Genomic DNA, 16,242 nt, shown 5'->3' on the forward strand with positions numbered 1-16,242 from the left:
AGGAAGGGAGGGTCCTCCAATGTCATCACATGACTTGTGTCCTTACAAAACTGTGTCATCACTAAGCAAATATTTTGATCAACATGAAGATTGTCTTTTCTGCCTAAGTAATTTAGAAATAGTTTCCACCAGGTTATAATCTCCTAACATACACAAATATCTACAAAAATGACCAGCCCAAATGGATATTTCCAAAGAGGAAATGTTTGCCAATTATTATACTATCAGCTAGTGACATTGGTATTTTTGGAAAAATACAAACAAAATAGATTGTAATCTGTTTTCTAGAGTAGGCTCATAACTTGACAGAGTTTCTGGAGTAGAAAACAAACAAAAATCAACTCAATGCGTCTATCTTTGTCCAAAATTTCCCAACATTTATATGCACATGTTTGAAAGAAATGTATTTAGATACTATTACCTAAAGACCCAATACAATGGGTTTGTTTTATACTTCCCTTTATACCTAGCCAATTCCTTTACTAAGTGTTCAAAGTAGATAAAGGAGTTTTTATATATATAGTCACATATAAATGGGCAGCAATCAGAAACCAAGTGTCAAGCACTGCTGCCCATTTATATATGACTTAAAGATGCCATACTGTCACTCCGCCTAAGAAACCTAGAGAGCATCTAGGTCACACTTTTATGACTACACGTTACCATCACGATACACTGTAGTGAATAAAATATAACTTGTTAATTATTCAGGGCAGTGCAGAATGACTTGTTCTTGAATCACTGATCAGGTTCCCTATAAATTACTAGTAGAGATTAATGAAATTTTTTAAAATCAATACCTCTGGATATAACAGAATATTAAAGGCCAGTTTTGCAGACAGTATGTTATTTTATTGCACAGATTTCACTTAAAGAACAAAACGCACCATCAAAGTTTGGAGAGTTTGGGGTCTCAGATACTGATACACCATCAGTGTTTACACCCGTAGAGCCAAATTCAACAGTACAGTTTATGTTAAACGATGTCACTTCAAGGTAGCTAACAAAATGAAAATAGAGAGAAAGGAAAAAAAGCTTTAAAAATGTGTTAAGTTGAAGCATATGCAAGCGTAGGATTAAAAACTACATCACACAAACTTGGAAATCAAAAATGTTTTGCGGAATGTCAGAGTTATACTCACTTATACTGTTATTTATCGCATAATTAAAGTCTATTTGGTTCATTTCCTTCATATTGATGAATTGAGGATTTCAGGAAAACCATGGTTATAAAAATGACCAATCTTGAAAAAGTATGTACAGATCAATTTAAAATCAGAAACTAAAAAATATCCCCATCCCTTGCCCTCAACTTACAAAAGAGAAACTTTCCCATGGAGAGAAAGTTCCACTATTCCTTTCCCTCCCCACCCTATGTCCCCAATTCTATCTTTTTCTATCGCTTATAACTAAATGACCTTGGAGCTGAGGAGCAGCGAGGGAACAGAGAGGCATCTTATGAGGCTCCCATTGTCATCTGTACAGTTTGAAAAGTGTCTTTTATTTCTCTCCTCCACACCCAAGTCAGCAATGTTTGCAAGATATTTAAAATTTAAAGAGAGAAAAACAAGCCAACAAATATATATATATATAAGATATATATATACTTCAGTAAAAAAAAAAGGAATGCCCAAGAAAAGAGCTAATGGGGGGGCAGAACCATGAGAAAAATATGTGGGCATTATCTGAGCTGAAGATTTCTTTTAAGGCAACAAAAAGGGTGGTGTTAAGACTATAAAATGCCAGACAGGATGCTTTTCTAGACCTTTGGCTTTGGAGACTGGCACAGGAGTGGGCTTCCCCGTCCCTGGGGTGAGCAAACCCGGGGCCATGGGCCCAGCATCGACAGCACCTCCTCGGGCAGCCTCTCTCATACATGGGCACTCTTGGCATGAGTGGGGGAGCTGGAGCCCGAAGAATAGTAGAAACGGTTTTCACCGAACGCCTGGGCATCTCCAGCGCAGCAGACGATGACACAGCCACCCACGAGGCACAGCACGGAACCGATCCAGCCCGCGTACAGGGAGTAGCCAAAGCTCACGATGGTGGTCTCACGGTGGGCACACACAGGGAACCAGATGGTGGCGACCATGGCGCAGAGAGCTGGGGAGACATGGAGAAGGCTGTGACTGGGCATACCCATCACACACCAAGAGCAGCGGGCAGGCTCCCCCTCACTCCACAGACACACGCCTTTGGCTTCCAACCAACGCCAAAAAACTCTGATACACACAGCTCTGCTCCCTTGGCAATCTGAACCTGAAGGTTTGCATCTGTAGAATAAGCTGATCAAAAGCTTGTGTCAAACTGCTGGGTCCTTATTTTTTCGACAGGTCGCAGAGACAAAAGAACTCTGATGTAAAAACCTAGAGATAAATCATTTAAGCCCAAAAATATTTATTTTTATTTACTTATATATCTTGACCTTATATATCTATTGTTATAATTCTATTATTACACTTACCTATTGTATTATAACTATCTCTTTACATGTCTATTTCCCATTCCAAGTTCTGAGTTCCTTGAAGGCAAGTGCCATCTCTACCTGATGTTTGCAAAGTCAGCATTTAGTTCACTACCATTGAGTATATACTATGTGCTCAATGTATAGTAGTTGCATGACTGAATGACCTGAGCTATTCAGAAATGAGAAACAAGATGGTGCCCACTTCAATTTTCCACTCTGTTTTTTTAATTTGGTGAATTCACATTACAAAGACCTGAAGAAGCTATGAAAATTCTCTTGCCGTGGTGACTATTGCTAGGCATAAGTGGAGGATCAGCTAAGAGTCTGAGTTTGTGGTATGCTGTTCACACTCACAAACTCTCAACACACAAATGAACAGTTCTTGGAGTAAAAGAATTTACCCATTCAAGGATTTTACAGTGATGATATTTGTTGTAACGGGTCACAAGGGTAGAACTTTATGGTCTTGTACTGACCAGTCTAACTTTCAGATTTGGATTAGAGTTTAGAGAATAATGTAAGAAATGCCTCTAAATCATTTAGTTCTTCCCTTCCGCCTAAGCGAAGTAACCAAACAAGGGCAGGCGGGAGCCTATAAAGAATTAAAACAATTTTTAAACCTCGAGACCAGCCCTGTCAAGTAGGGTAGCCACAGCTACATGGACTTATTGAAGATTTCACATGAGGCTATTGAGACTGAAAAATGAATTCTGAATTTTAATTAATTTACGTTTAAATGGCTACATGCAGCTAGCAGCTACTGTACTTATCAACACAGCTCTAGACAAAGTAACTCTGTAACCTCCTTGGGTATCATCTGATTTCTCACAACTACAAGTAGGACAGAAGTTTTGGATAAAGCTTTCAGTTGGCATGGCACTTTAAAGGGGACAGACATTAAAAAAAAATAATGAGGTTTCCAATCATTAGTCATAACACCCTCAATAAATTCAAGACAGAGCATTGCAATGCCAGTCCGCTGTTTGCGACCTGAGGTGCAAGCATTTTCTGATTTCTGCTCATACTGAATTATTTTCTAACTTACCTCTATGCCCACAGAGAAGAAATATAATTTTTCTTTAACAGCCTCGAACATTAGTTTTAAACTAAAGAAAAGATTTAAGACTTACCCATTTTGAAAGACCTTTTAAACTATCTCATTGCATTTGTGTAATTTGTAACACAGGTTTTTGTTGACAACAGACTAAGCCCACCCCCACAAGCTGGGTATAAATATACATAAATAGAAGTGATTCCTATCCTTAAAAAGTATAGATCTCAAGGAGAAGTCAGAGGGAAGAAAGTGAATTTGGGGACTCTGAATTGCCCAAATTGGCTTTCTAATAGCCTAAATTCATTCCATTAATTGTGAACTATTCACATAATTAAGGAGTTTATATAGATTATCTAAGAAGCTAAAATCTATCCATATGCTAAGGGCTTCATTTTTCTTGAAGAGTCAGCACAATCATGCCAGCTTCTGTAGTATTTTTGTATGAGATACCATGAGGAGATGTATTTTCCTTCTGTGAAAGGATGTTCAAGAAGATTAGTGTTAATCAAACCTTCCCTTTCCAGCCCAGGGAAACCTCAGATACAGGGAAAAGTCTTTTTCTTTCTCTTCCTCTGGCCATGGAAGCCAAACCAGGCTCTCTTGGAGAACCACTTGGCTATTGCCATAGTCATACTCTCTGCGAGGCACAGAGAAAAGCTTTTTCTCTATCAGGACAAGGGACAGAAACCTCTTCTAGAGTGTTTCAGCCAGAGAGAACTGCTATAAATTCTCCATATCAATACACAATCCAGCTACACACCCCAAGACCCCAAAAGTGGGCATTTGTTCTGCTATGGACAAAAACAGCAACCCAGCAATGGCTTCCAAACACCCAGCCTTGTTTAGAGGAAAAGAGTGGGAGTGAAAAGCAGAATTCCCTAGGAAAAAAAGATTTGATTCCCAAATAACTGATTTGGTTCAATCTAACCGATCTTTCTTATAAACAATTAATGGTCTCAGAACAGCTTATGGTTCAAATTAAGTTTTATATTTTCAATTACTTTGTATTTATATATACAACACGAACATACACACACACAAAAGCATTCCTCACATTTCATGTAAATCTAACTTTCAGATTTGGTTTCGATGCTATAGAATAAGATAAAAAGTTGCCTCTAATTTCATTTAATTCTTCCCCTCTTCCTAAGCAAAGCAATAAAAGAAGGTTATCTTCACATAAGGAAAGAATCAGGCTTAATATTCCAAAAGTAACCATCAGTCTTGATTTTGAGTGTTCTACGGATTTTGTTAGATTTTATTCCAATATAATTCACCAGAAAAAGGAAAAATCAGAAAAATGTCTAAATATTGAAATAATGAACCTACAGGACTGGATGAGTGAATACATGGATGGATGGACAGATAGAAGAATGGATGAGAGATGGTCTCATTTCAATTCTACTTTCCACTTCATACACACCAAAACTGACTTCCAAAATCGTAAAGCCTTAATGTGACTTCAACACACTTAATGTAACACACTCATGATTTACCTCATTAAAGATTTCCTTCTTTTATAACCCATTCCAAACAAGGCAAATGAGCACCAGCAGGCTCTTTATTTCCTAGTAGATAAATGAACTCTGGGTGGAATTCCTGCAGCTCTCAAAAATGAACCACATCAAAACCACCAAAAGATGACAGACCGCCACACAACATGAAGGGAAATGAGGGGTTCGCTGGAAACAGTGACCTTCAGTTGAACTCACAGTGAAGAATGTTTAGAAACTAAAAAAGGAGAATTTACTCAATTTCAGCAATGGTTTGAGGGGGAAAAGGGATATGTTTTGACCAACAGAGTTAAAAGTGCAAGTCAAGTCATTATTTAACTTACAAATGTGAAGTATTAATAGAATTAGCAATAATGTGGGGCTTTTTTAAAGACAGAAAAGGCCTGCTGGATTTATTTCTATTTGCAGACACACACACACACACACACACACACACATTCAAAAAGAGTTTGTAACGGTTCTCTCCATTATCTGGGGAAAATACAGAAAATGCTTTTCTAAGGAAGTCACAGTTACCTATAAGGTAAAGAAAATTGAAGAAAAATAACGGGAATTTTCATTGCTTTTCTTTTTATGTCATCAGAATTTATTCTTAAATTAAGGCTCTGAGAACAAGACAGGAGAATTTTAACACTCACATTTTTCAATCAGTTTCTCCTCTTCCACCCTCAGAACTTGAACAGTGAATTGCACAGGCGGGGAGCTGGAGGAGGGAATCTGCCATTTGCAGGGGAGTAGAAAGTGAAAACGGGGGACATTCTTAGCAAAAACAAAACAAAACAAAAGAAGCAGGAGAGGAGAAGAGAGGAAAGCTTCACCGCGTAGATAGAAATCCATCTGGACTCGTAAAGAGACACACACGAGAATTCCTTGCTTCACAGAATAAAATTATTTGCCTCTTTTGATAACTTTTAAATAATATAATACAACGTGTTCTTTAGTTGATAGAATGCACTCTAATTAAAATTGAGAATGATCTTGATGTAGCCAAACAAAGAAAATATTTGGAAAGACAATTTTAGAGCAATGAAACGTATGCGTAGCTTTTAATTTCTTTAGGGATTAGATGACATATGATAATATATGGAGTGATTAATGCTATGAAATTAAATAAAATTGGTACAAGTGTGTTTGTCTGTGGAGGTAACAACTTAGAAACCAAGAGAAACTTAGAGACAGACAGACAGACCGACAGAAAAAGAGGCCCAGAAAGGCACAAGAGCACCAGACCCTGACATTCCTTCCTTCCTCTAACGAACTCCTCTGTTTTCAGGCTTTGTCACTTTCAGTACTAAGCATGGAAAGGACTTTTAAAAGCATCATTTCTAGCACAAAGCAATATTTTCACTAAAATCACTTAAATTACTCTGATGTATATTAGTCATACTGGAAAAAATCTTCCTTGATATTATAACCGAGATTTGCTTTAAAAAAATCTGGGGATTGGAAGAAAAGGAGAAGTACATAGATGAAGCAGATTGGCCATGAGTTGATCATTATGGAAAATGAGTTTGGGTTCATGGGGGTTCATTATACTGTTCTTTCTGCTTTTGTGTATTTCCCAAATTTTCCACAATAAAAACTTTTTTTAAAATCCCCCTCCATTTAACATTTTACAATGCATTGACGCTGTCTTCTACAATCGAAGCTATTCTAACACATGATCTAAATGGCAATTAGCTTTAGCTTTTCACAAAGAAGCCAGTTAACTCAAGGCAACAAGTAACAAGATTTCTAATGAGCTGCTGGTTGGAGTCATATTTATTTTTTGTTCCTTAAAATGTGAAACTAGAAAAGTTTTTGTTTTTCTTTTCTCATTTGTCATTCTCTAAATTTTGACTTAAGAAGATATTGCTGCCAAAGGACATACTCCTCTTACCCGATGACTTTCATGAAAATCTAATACTTACAACAATGATCAGGTCAATGGAATATCTGAGTACATTATTTTCCTGGCCTGCTTTCAACATTTTTTCCCTTATTTCTATTCCACGCATCATCTTTTTTTTTTTCCTATAACCTTTTTTAAAAGCTAGTCTCATGATCATTTGTTAATTTTTTTTTTTAAAGTCACAGAATTTAGAAACAGGAGAGACTTCAGAAAGCAGTTAATTCCTCCAATTTTAGTGATAAGGTCATTTTAAGCCACAAACATACTAAGATGCCACATCCTTTCCACTATCCATATGAAATCTGACTTAGATTAGGGACTTGTTTGCAGAAAGCTAATGAGTTGGAAGAAGACTTTTCCTAACTACTCCCTTAAGACCCCGGGATTAAGGGCATCCCTGTTGATTCCACACCCAAGGATTCCCTGTAGGACATCTGACTCTGTGTACATGACAAGCTCAATGTGTTCCACATCTGAACACACCCTGCATTTTACTGCAATTTCATTATTAACTTGTAAGTTCCAAGTTAAAACAGCTTTTTTCCAATACAAATAGGATTCCTGGGGCCATATTTTTAAAAACCAAGAGAGAAGATGAAAGGATTCCACTTAGGAAGGAAAATACATTTCCTTTCCTTCCATTCCCTACCCCATCTCCCCAAAAAACACCCAAATCAAGTACTTTTCTAACTTCTAGCGAGGTGAGAATTAGACTGAATCGGAACTAAGCTTGAGCATTTTTGGTTGGGTGGCTTAATGTGGCTTTTTATAATGGAATAAGCAAAAAACTCTAACTGTTGATCCCCACACTCTGGTTTCTACAAAGTAAACAAAAGAAATATTTCCATTAGACCAGGATGCGACCTAGTGTTTCTAGGAACAGTTCATTGTCTCTCCTTACCAGCTCCATGTATGGAGACTACCCTGCAGAAATTAGACAAGATCAGAAGACTATCCAGTTGCCCTCTGGGCTAGCTCTCTATCTCCTCTAACCAATGACAGCAATAATAATAGCAACCATTTGTTGAGCACTTACTTGTTGAGCCAGACATCACACTAAATAACCTGCATACATCATTGCACTTCTTACCAACCTCAGAAGTAGGCATTATTGTTCCCATTTTATATAAAGGCTCAGAGACATTAATGGCCCCAGTTCACACAGCTAGAAAGTGGTAGATCTGAGATTCAGTACAGTTGGTCTAACTCCAAATGATAAGATAAAGCAACTCAGGGCACAAGTACCTCCTGCCTTGGCAGGGGCTCTTAAAAAGCCACAAACAGATTAGATTCGCCTCAGATCCACCCCAGATCTGAGGTGCCTGCTGCTCCTTGAGCTGCTCATCTGGCTTAAGAAGGCAGCAGCATTGGGCTCCCATTCCTTCCCCCACAGCAGGAACCAAATCCTCACACCATTAAACTTAGACTGCTGAGAAGATAAAGCTGTTATACAACAAACATAATTTTTTTAAGCTTTCAGAAAAATAATTAAAGCTTTTCAGGGTCAGGAAGAACTGATTTTAATTAATAGCGCCTACAGTTTCCATATCAAGATTAGCTTCGATGGGGCTGGCCCTGTGGCATGGTTAAGTGCATGCACTCTGCTGCTGGCAGCCCGGGTTCGGATCCTGGGTGCGCACTGACCATGCTATGGCGGCATCCCATATAAAGTGGAGGAAGATGGGCACTAGATGTTAGCCCAGGGCCAGTCTTCCTCAGCAAAAAGAGGAGGATTGGCATGGATGTTAGCTCAGGGCCAATCTTCCTCACAAATAAAAAAAAAAAAGATTAGCTTCGACACTGTTTCCAGTTCCCAGCCCCCAGACCCTAGTGTGGCCTAGTCCCCTTTGGTCAGTGACCACACCTCAGGTAGAGCACCATCGGTGACCCCTAGGACCTAGCACGAGCCCAGCACTGGCTTCTCTCAGGAGAGCGACAGAAGCCAGTGCAGAGGGACACAAAGGGAGCCTTCAGTCTCTCTTGCTCCTCCCACCCCCTGCCAATAGGGGAAACAAGGCACCCGGGCTCCGTGGGGAGAAGACAGAGGAGACCAACAGGTGCCACACTTGAGACAATGAGCTTTACATTTTCAGAGCCAGCTCGTTCCAGTCAAAACATCCAACCCAAAGGCAAGTGGTGGCCCGCTGAGAAATAAATCCGGACAGGAGCAATCAGAGAACCAGGTAACACCAAAGTGCAAGGCTACAAGAGGGCAGGGAGCGCCGCCCTCGACCCACCCCAGGCCGTGTGGCCAGAAGAGTGCAGCCTTCCTTGGGGGCTGGATCACTCAACGCCCCCTCCCTCCTTTCACTCCAGGCAGCGACAGGGACTGAGGGACTCACATCACACGCTTTCCTCTCTGAATCTGTCTACTGCCACCAACCCCTTGAAAAAAATAAAGAAAAACTTCGTCTAATTCAGCTAGGAAGTTTCAAACAACTGGTTGCTATTTTTTTAATAACTCTGTTATTCAACAACAATTCATTTGTTTTTAGGGTTTTTTTCATACTTATTTGTCTGTATGTACTTTGCTTCTATATCTTTATTTTCCACAGGGCTTGGGTTTGGTTTTGCTTGTTTTTAACGTATTCTCTCACTTGTGGATATTCTGTGACTCTCATACGGAAGGCCAGAATTTCTAAAGATGAACACCTAACGCAACAGACCCATCCTTTGGCTTTGGCATCCTCAGAGCCAAAGAGAGCTGTCTGGGGCTTCTGTAAGAAGTGAGGATAGTAATAAACAACAGCAAATGTCTAGGATGGGAAGGGTTTCACCTGGGTTCCGCAAACCAGTTTACTCGCGGAGCTCTGGCAACCCATTGGAAAGGGAATTCAGATACAAGGACCTGACGGCCAAAGAGCACTACAAGAGGGGACCCTGCGAGTTAGGTGAAGCGTGCGATGCTGACTGTGGGCTCCATGCGGCGCTCCCACACAAATTCTTTGTGGCTGGAACCAAAATGCCCATGCCCAGATTCTTTTCTGGAAATTACAGTGGTCTTCTGGTCTTTTCACTCCTGTCACCACACACACACACACACAAGCCCTTCCTCTGAATTCTCCGTGGCTTCACAAGCCCCTGAAAACCTCCATCCCTTTGCAATCTTGTGAAATGGTACCCCTACTTCTCACATCCCCTCACCCCACTGGTGTCACTGTGGGTGACCATCACTAAGTGGCACGGACCCACACAGAACCCTGACCCCTTACCCTTACCCCTTAAGCACAGGGTCTAATATGTGTTTGGGGATGGGAATTCCTTGTCCCAGGAGAACTTGACTTTGCACCTAACCCATATGCAGACCAGCGTCTCCTCACTGACGTATCAGTACACTCTGCAGCAAGAGTTGCTGTTCTTAAAATTCATGTCTTCTATTAGGATTTAAAATGTGCTGATAGAATTAGCAGTCAAGAAAAAAACAGAGAGAAATGAAGTCACTGAAGAGAACAGAGCTAGAAGGATCCTCCCTGGGTTGTTAAATCAAGCCCTCCCGGTGCAGAAAATCAGGAAACCTGAATGAGCACATGCCATTTGTTTGGCCTGGACGGTCCCTCTCTCCAATCTATGACCTGACTACCTTCTCTTTGACTCTCAAAACTCATTGCTGGGGTCCTCTGCTCTGCAAAACTCCTCCGGTCCAGCTTAGGTGCCTTCCTATGTGTGTGCACAGCCCGCATACCTTTTTTAGATGAGCACACAGCATTTTCTATTGAGATGTCCGAGTACACTCACAGCAGAGACCGCCTCTTCTTCCCCAGTATCCCCAATGCCTCCCACAGTGCCTGGCACACAGCAGATGCTGGATGAATGCTTACTGAATAAAAGACTGAATCATCACCAGTGATCTCCCACCCTCAACATCTTACTTTTCTCTTGCCCTCCTCTTTCTCTATATGTGAACTGAAGTCCTCGATCCTGACTGCACATAAGAGCCACTTGGGAAGCTTTCAAAAAATATCTTTGCCCGACCTGATACCCAGAAATTCTGGCTCAGTTGACCTGCGGGGGAACCTGGGCAAAGGTGTTTTCAAAAAGGAATCCCATTGTGAAGCCTGAGTGGAGAGCCACTGTGTATGTAACTCTCTTCTGTCCTTCTGGTCTCTCTCTTAGGTATCCTCAAAATCCGTTCTTTCTTTTTGTTTTTTAACTTATTTTCATGTTCAGTGACCCCCGCAGACATTCCTTTAATATATAAACTGCCCATGAAACATAAAGGGATACACATTGTGGGGGGCACTATTCTGCCGTGGATTCACTTGACTTCCTTTCACGTGTGTCTTGAATACGAGGAAGCAGCAGCAAGATCTGCAATTCATCAGGTTTGCTCAGAGTGGGGGCGCTGTACAGAAAGCTGTCTTACCCAGAAGAATGAGCATAACGCCAGCCAGCTGGGCCCGCCTGTACTTGGCCACGCCAGGCTCGTGTCCCATCCGGATGCAGGGGAGAACCGTCACCAGCAGGAGAATGGCCGGCAGACCCAGGACCGAAGCTGCAATCATCAGGGCCCGGCAAGCCTGCACATAGCCTGGAAACGAGAGAGGAGAGGGGGTGGGTTAGGCCCTGGGTCCCCTCGGATCCTGTCCCCCGAGAATTCAGCACCATCTACCTTCCTCCCTCTTGCCTCATCCCAGGACTTAGACTGTATTAAATGCTGTCCGGGATCACTTCACATGTCCAACTTTTAAAGTGACGCAGTGACAAAAAAAGGAGGTTCAGGGCTGGAGAGACTGAATGGGGATCCCTGGTTTAAACCACTGGTCCAAGCTTCCAGGATGAAGGGGCCAAGAGCCCATCACGTTATTACATCACCTTGTGAAACTTCAGATTAAAACTCAAATCTTTCAAGGAGTCTTCTGTGATGGGCTGTGTTGGTTCCAGCCTGCTGTTGATATGCTCTACCTGTGTGATCTCGGGCAAGTTACTGAACTGCTGCGTCTTGACACCTTCCTCATCTACAGAGTAAAAATAATAACAGTACCTACATCTCTCTAATAGAATTCAACTAAGATGAAATCAGTTAATTCACGCAGTGCTTAGAACAGTGTCTAGCACACGCTAAGTACTCCAAAAAGGTCAGCTATTGTTACTGGTGTTACTCTGTGTCACACAGTACTTTTATCTCTAAGTGTACTCAGTGCTTTTGTCCCTAACCATGTGTTTGTCATTCACGTTGTGTGTAAATAGCATGCGGCCCTAACTAGGACTCAGGGTTCCTCTCTTGATATCTCCCCACAGGCTGCCGTGCTCGTGAACCCTGCCCCTATAGACGGTCAGGCTCCATCTCCTGCCTCACCCACAGCGCCCTGGGCATGCTTCCGCAATGGTCCGTTATTGCTTTAAAAGCATCTCTCCAGCCCTGAGGATTCTTGGAGGGCAGACACCTGCCTCTGTCTTCATGGAGCTAACACAGTGCCCACAACAGATGATGTAAACATACAATTATGAATGAAGGAATGAGTGAGCTGAATAACAAGAGAGGAGCAAAACTACCTGAACTATACGTTGTCAAATAAAATGCCAGGGAACAACTTTATTAAGAAACAGATTACAATATGTGCAATATTTACATAAAATAAATGTGACAAGATACTGGATACTGGATATACTACATAAAATAAATCTGACAAGATACAAGAATACGATAGACTTAAATGTATTGTTTCTCATTAAAAAACTCTCCTTCCTCCAAAAAAAGGGGGCAGGGGGGCTGTATTTGTTGCTCTCCCTGTTTTGCTCAGAGGGAATTAGAGCTAGTGGCCTGGAGGAGGTAGAGTTCATGGCCAAGCCAAAAACGGGCCCCAACTTCTGCCTCACATGCCAGGACCCTCACACCAAATCTGGCCAGCATGCCTCATGCACCAAAACCCACCAGCAGCACTGTCTCTTAGCAGGATACATTCTGCAAGAATTCAGACTTCACAAGGGCACTCTTCCAACAACTGCCCGTCTCAGCTTCCTCAGAATTACAGGTAATCAATCAATCAAGTATCTATTGACTTGAAGACCCCCGGAGAGGAGCTACAGGAGGTCTGAGGCAGGACCTCTGAGCACAGCCCTGTGCCCCGGAGGCTTGTAGGTGAGCCAGGGCTGACATAAAGGAGACAGTCTCCTCAGCCTAGCAACTGAGGCTCTGAAATTCACAGCACAGGCTGTCCACGTGCCAGGTGCCAAGGCCATGTGTGAAAATCAAAACATGGAGACTCAGACCTATCCCTGTACCCACCCAAAGTGTGAGGGAGGAGGACAGCAGGAAGGATTAGGCCTTCCCTAAAATGGACTCCATCTGTGGGATGCTCTGTGTTCTCTGAAAAGAAACCACTTGGCACTGAGTGCTCAGTAAATTTAATTTCAGGGGAAAGAAGCAGAGAGTAACTTTATGCTTCAGTCAAAGATTCCTACAGATACCATGCCCAGCTTTTAATAAAAAAATTATAGCTAGCATTTAGGAAGCATCTACTACATCAAAGGAGGATTACATTTCTCATCTCATTTAATCCCCAAAACAACTCTGAAAGATAGGTGGTTGTTTGATTTTAATTTTTAAAAGAAGACAACTGAGGTTCATAACTTGTTCCAAATGACCCAGATTGTAAACACTGGACCCAGGGTCTGACCCAGGTCTACTAACAACAGCATTAATGGAAGGTGGGTCCAAATCTGGGTCACCCCAACTTCTGTCACTCTGAAAGTCCAAAATGGAGAAAAGGCTTGCGAACCGCAGGACTGGCATGCGTTGTGCTCACCTGCGGTGGGCCAGTGGCAATGCGGGGTCCCTGGGAAGATGCAAAGAGAGTAGGACGCCATCTATATCTCTGAGGAATTTAAAATGTGGTAGAAGAACTCGACTCACAAACAATGAACAAAAAATCGAAATGTGCCCTGATGGGGATAAGAGTCAAATACCAGGACAGCAAGGAGGAAGGGGGAATTGATTCCAACTACAAGGCCTGGGAGACAGGAGGCACTCGAGGTGGGGGGGGGGGTGGCTTACAGGGGGAGCAGAGTCTCCGGGAAGCGAAAGGCTCATCCGGGAGAAGGCACCAAGCCAAAGGCTCCTAGACTGGCGCCTCGGGCAGAGTTACTCCGCTTGTTCAGAAACCGGAATAGGCCTTTAAACGCGCACCATCCTCAAAGGCTAGCGGGACAGGAGGCAATCGCGTACAGGCCAGGGCCGGGAGAAACCCCACCTGGCAGGACAGATTCCCAGCAGAAAGCCCCAAGGGGCGCCCGCCACCTCACCAATCACCCAACTGACTCAAAGTTTAAATGTGAATTGAAACCGTTGCCCAGAATTGTTCAACGGGGCAGCAAGGGAAGATGGGGCCCCCGGCCGGCGTCGGCCTCGGGGGAGGGGTGGGGGGAGTCCTTCCCTCCTCCCCCAACCCGGAGACGCAGCTGGAGGGGAGGGGGCGGCCGCGGAGGCGCGTCTTCTCCCAGGGAGAGTCGGCCCTCCGAGGGGCGCCCGCTTTCCCCATCCCACCGAGCGGTGCGGAGGCGAGGGATCAAGGCAGGCCCGCGGACCGATGCCCCCACTGCGGGGACAAGGGGTGGGGGAAACAAGATAGGCCCCGGGCCCTGCGGGAACAGACCCGGCGGAGCTAGAAGAACCCTAACTTGGCCAGGACGCCTCGTCCGTCCCAGGAGGACGGGGAAACAGGCTGTGCCTTTTTCGGAGCGCTGGGATGCTTGTGTTTCTTTCTGTCTTCCTCTCCTCTGCAGGGGGAGGCCGGGGCCAGGGAATAAAGTACTTCTGGCCAACCTATGGCGGGAGCATGGGACAGGTGGGGCGACGGTAATTGGACGACATGGACTGAGTTCCGACTATGTGTCTATGTCTTGGTTCATTAACTTCTCAGGATGACTCGGCCAGTGGCCACCACTATCATCCCAAATTCCAGATAAGAAAACTGAGGCTGAGAGAGGTTAGATTCGGAGCTGCCTAATTCCTCTACAAGGTGGAACTAAAGGTGTCAAAAATGTGCCTAAATGACTTCCAGCCCCCAAAATGTTTCTGTGGACGTCCTCTAATGCCCCCCGCCCCGGTCTGCCCCGAGGGTAAGGGTTTAGGACAGCCACTTGCAAGGCGGGGGTCCTTACCCGGCAGGATGAGGATGTCCACCAGGGGCTTGCAGTGGTACAGCCCGGTGGCCATGACGCAGTCGGCCCACAGCCCCTTGGAGCCCAGTTCGTCCAGCTTGCGGCAGGTGGGGATGGTGTAGCCGCAGGTCACCACCCAGTCATTGGTGGACGTGGTGACAATGATACCGATCCAACCCACGAAGCTCGTGACGAAGCCCACTACCTGCAGGCACGTGGCCACCATCATGGCCACGCCGGCGCCCCTGCGCTTCGCCCCTCACAAGCTGTATCCGCGCCCCGGGCTGGACTGAGCCTGCCCCGGTCCTCGCTCTCCCGCGCTCGCGAGCCTCTGGCCGGAGACGGCCCGACGCGGGATGCTCGCAGCGGCGACAGGCCACAGGAGGCTGCGGGCGCAGCTCCGACGGCCCGGCGGGCGCACGGCGGGGACAGCAGCTCAGCTGGGCAGCGCGCCCCCGCCCCCCTCTTTAAACCCCGCAGCCCCCGCCGGCGAGCGCCAATCGGCCACGGCCCTGGGTAGGGCCGGCCAATCGCAGGGCCGGGGCCGGAGGGGTGACGAGGGGAGGGGAGCGATCCTGCTGCCCGGCCCGCCCCGTCGCGCGGTCGGTGTTGGAAGTAAAATAGTTCGATCCGGTCCAAGAAGTGGAGACGACAGGAGGGCCCGCGTCAGGCGCGTTCTATTTTGCTGCGAATTATCTCTCTCCTTCCTGCCCCTCTCTCATCTCTGTCTCTCGTCTTCGCTTTGCTCCATCCCTCCTCAACTTTTCCCCACTCGCTCCTTCTTCCAGGCCCGACAGCTGGACCGGGGTTCTCCCGAGGACACACAGTTCCTCCATGGCCCAGTATTGTAACTGATGAGCTGGGAATTGCCCTAAGGAATAGACGAAGCATTCAGCATACCACAGCTACAGGTAGAAAGAAAGTGATCCTTTCCTGTGGTCAAAATCATCAGAGGGGGCCATGGCTGTGATAATGGTGACAACAATAGCAACTCACACTTACCAGCTGTGTCGTGTACTATGTGCATACATTTATATTTATGTATTATCTCATTTAATTCTCATAACAACCCTTTGTGGTAGGGACAATTGTTTACACGTAAAAGCACAAAGCGGCAGCATGAGAGAAGTTAAGTTGCCTGAGTTCACACAGCTAGGAAGGGGTAGACTCCGTGGACCCATCTCACCCCGCTCCCCCCACCATTCCTGGGAAGCTG

The 16,242-nt window shown here is 44.5% G+C and overlaps 1 protein-coding gene across 1 annotated transcript; it reads right to left on the reverse strand.

The window, feature by feature from the left end:
- Positions 1–830: 830 nt before the first annotated feature.
- CLDN11 (claudin 11) lies at positions 831–15,431 on the reverse strand. Its single transcript, XM_058555589.1, has 3 exons — positions 15,027–15,431; positions 11,290–11,454; positions 831–2,103 (listed from the first exon to the last, which is right to left on the reverse strand). Exons 1-3 carry the CDS (start codon positions 15,253–15,255, stop codon positions 1,871–1,873), a joined length of 627 nt encoding a protein of 208 aa, XP_058411572.1. The 5' UTR covers positions 15,256–15,431; the 3' UTR covers positions 831–1,870.
- Between the last annotated feature and the right edge of the window lie 811 nt (positions 15,432–16,242).

The sequence above is a fragment of the Diceros bicornis genome, chromosome 15 (genome assembly GCF_020826845.1).
Source record: "Diceros bicornis minor isolate mBicDic1 chromosome 15, mDicBic1.mat.cur, whole genome shotgun sequence".
NCBI lineage: Eukaryota > Metazoa > Chordata > Mammalia > Perissodactyla > Rhinocerotidae > Diceros > Diceros bicornis.

Excerpts from the sequence above, each read along its gene's own strand:
- CLDN11 (XM_058555589.1), bottom strand. The coding sequence starts at position 15,255 with ATGATGGTGGCCACGTGCCTGCAGGTAGTGGGCTTCGTCACGAGCTTC. Across the intron at positions 11,455-15,026 it reads GGACATCCTCATCCTGCCGG|GCTATGTGCAGGCTTGCCGG; the intron begins GTAAGGACCCCC and ends TCTCGTTTCCAG. Across the intron at positions 2,104-11,289 it reads CGTTATGCTCATTCTTCTGG|CTCTCTGCGCCATGGTCGCC; the intron begins GTAAGACAGCTT and ends ATGTCTCCCCAG.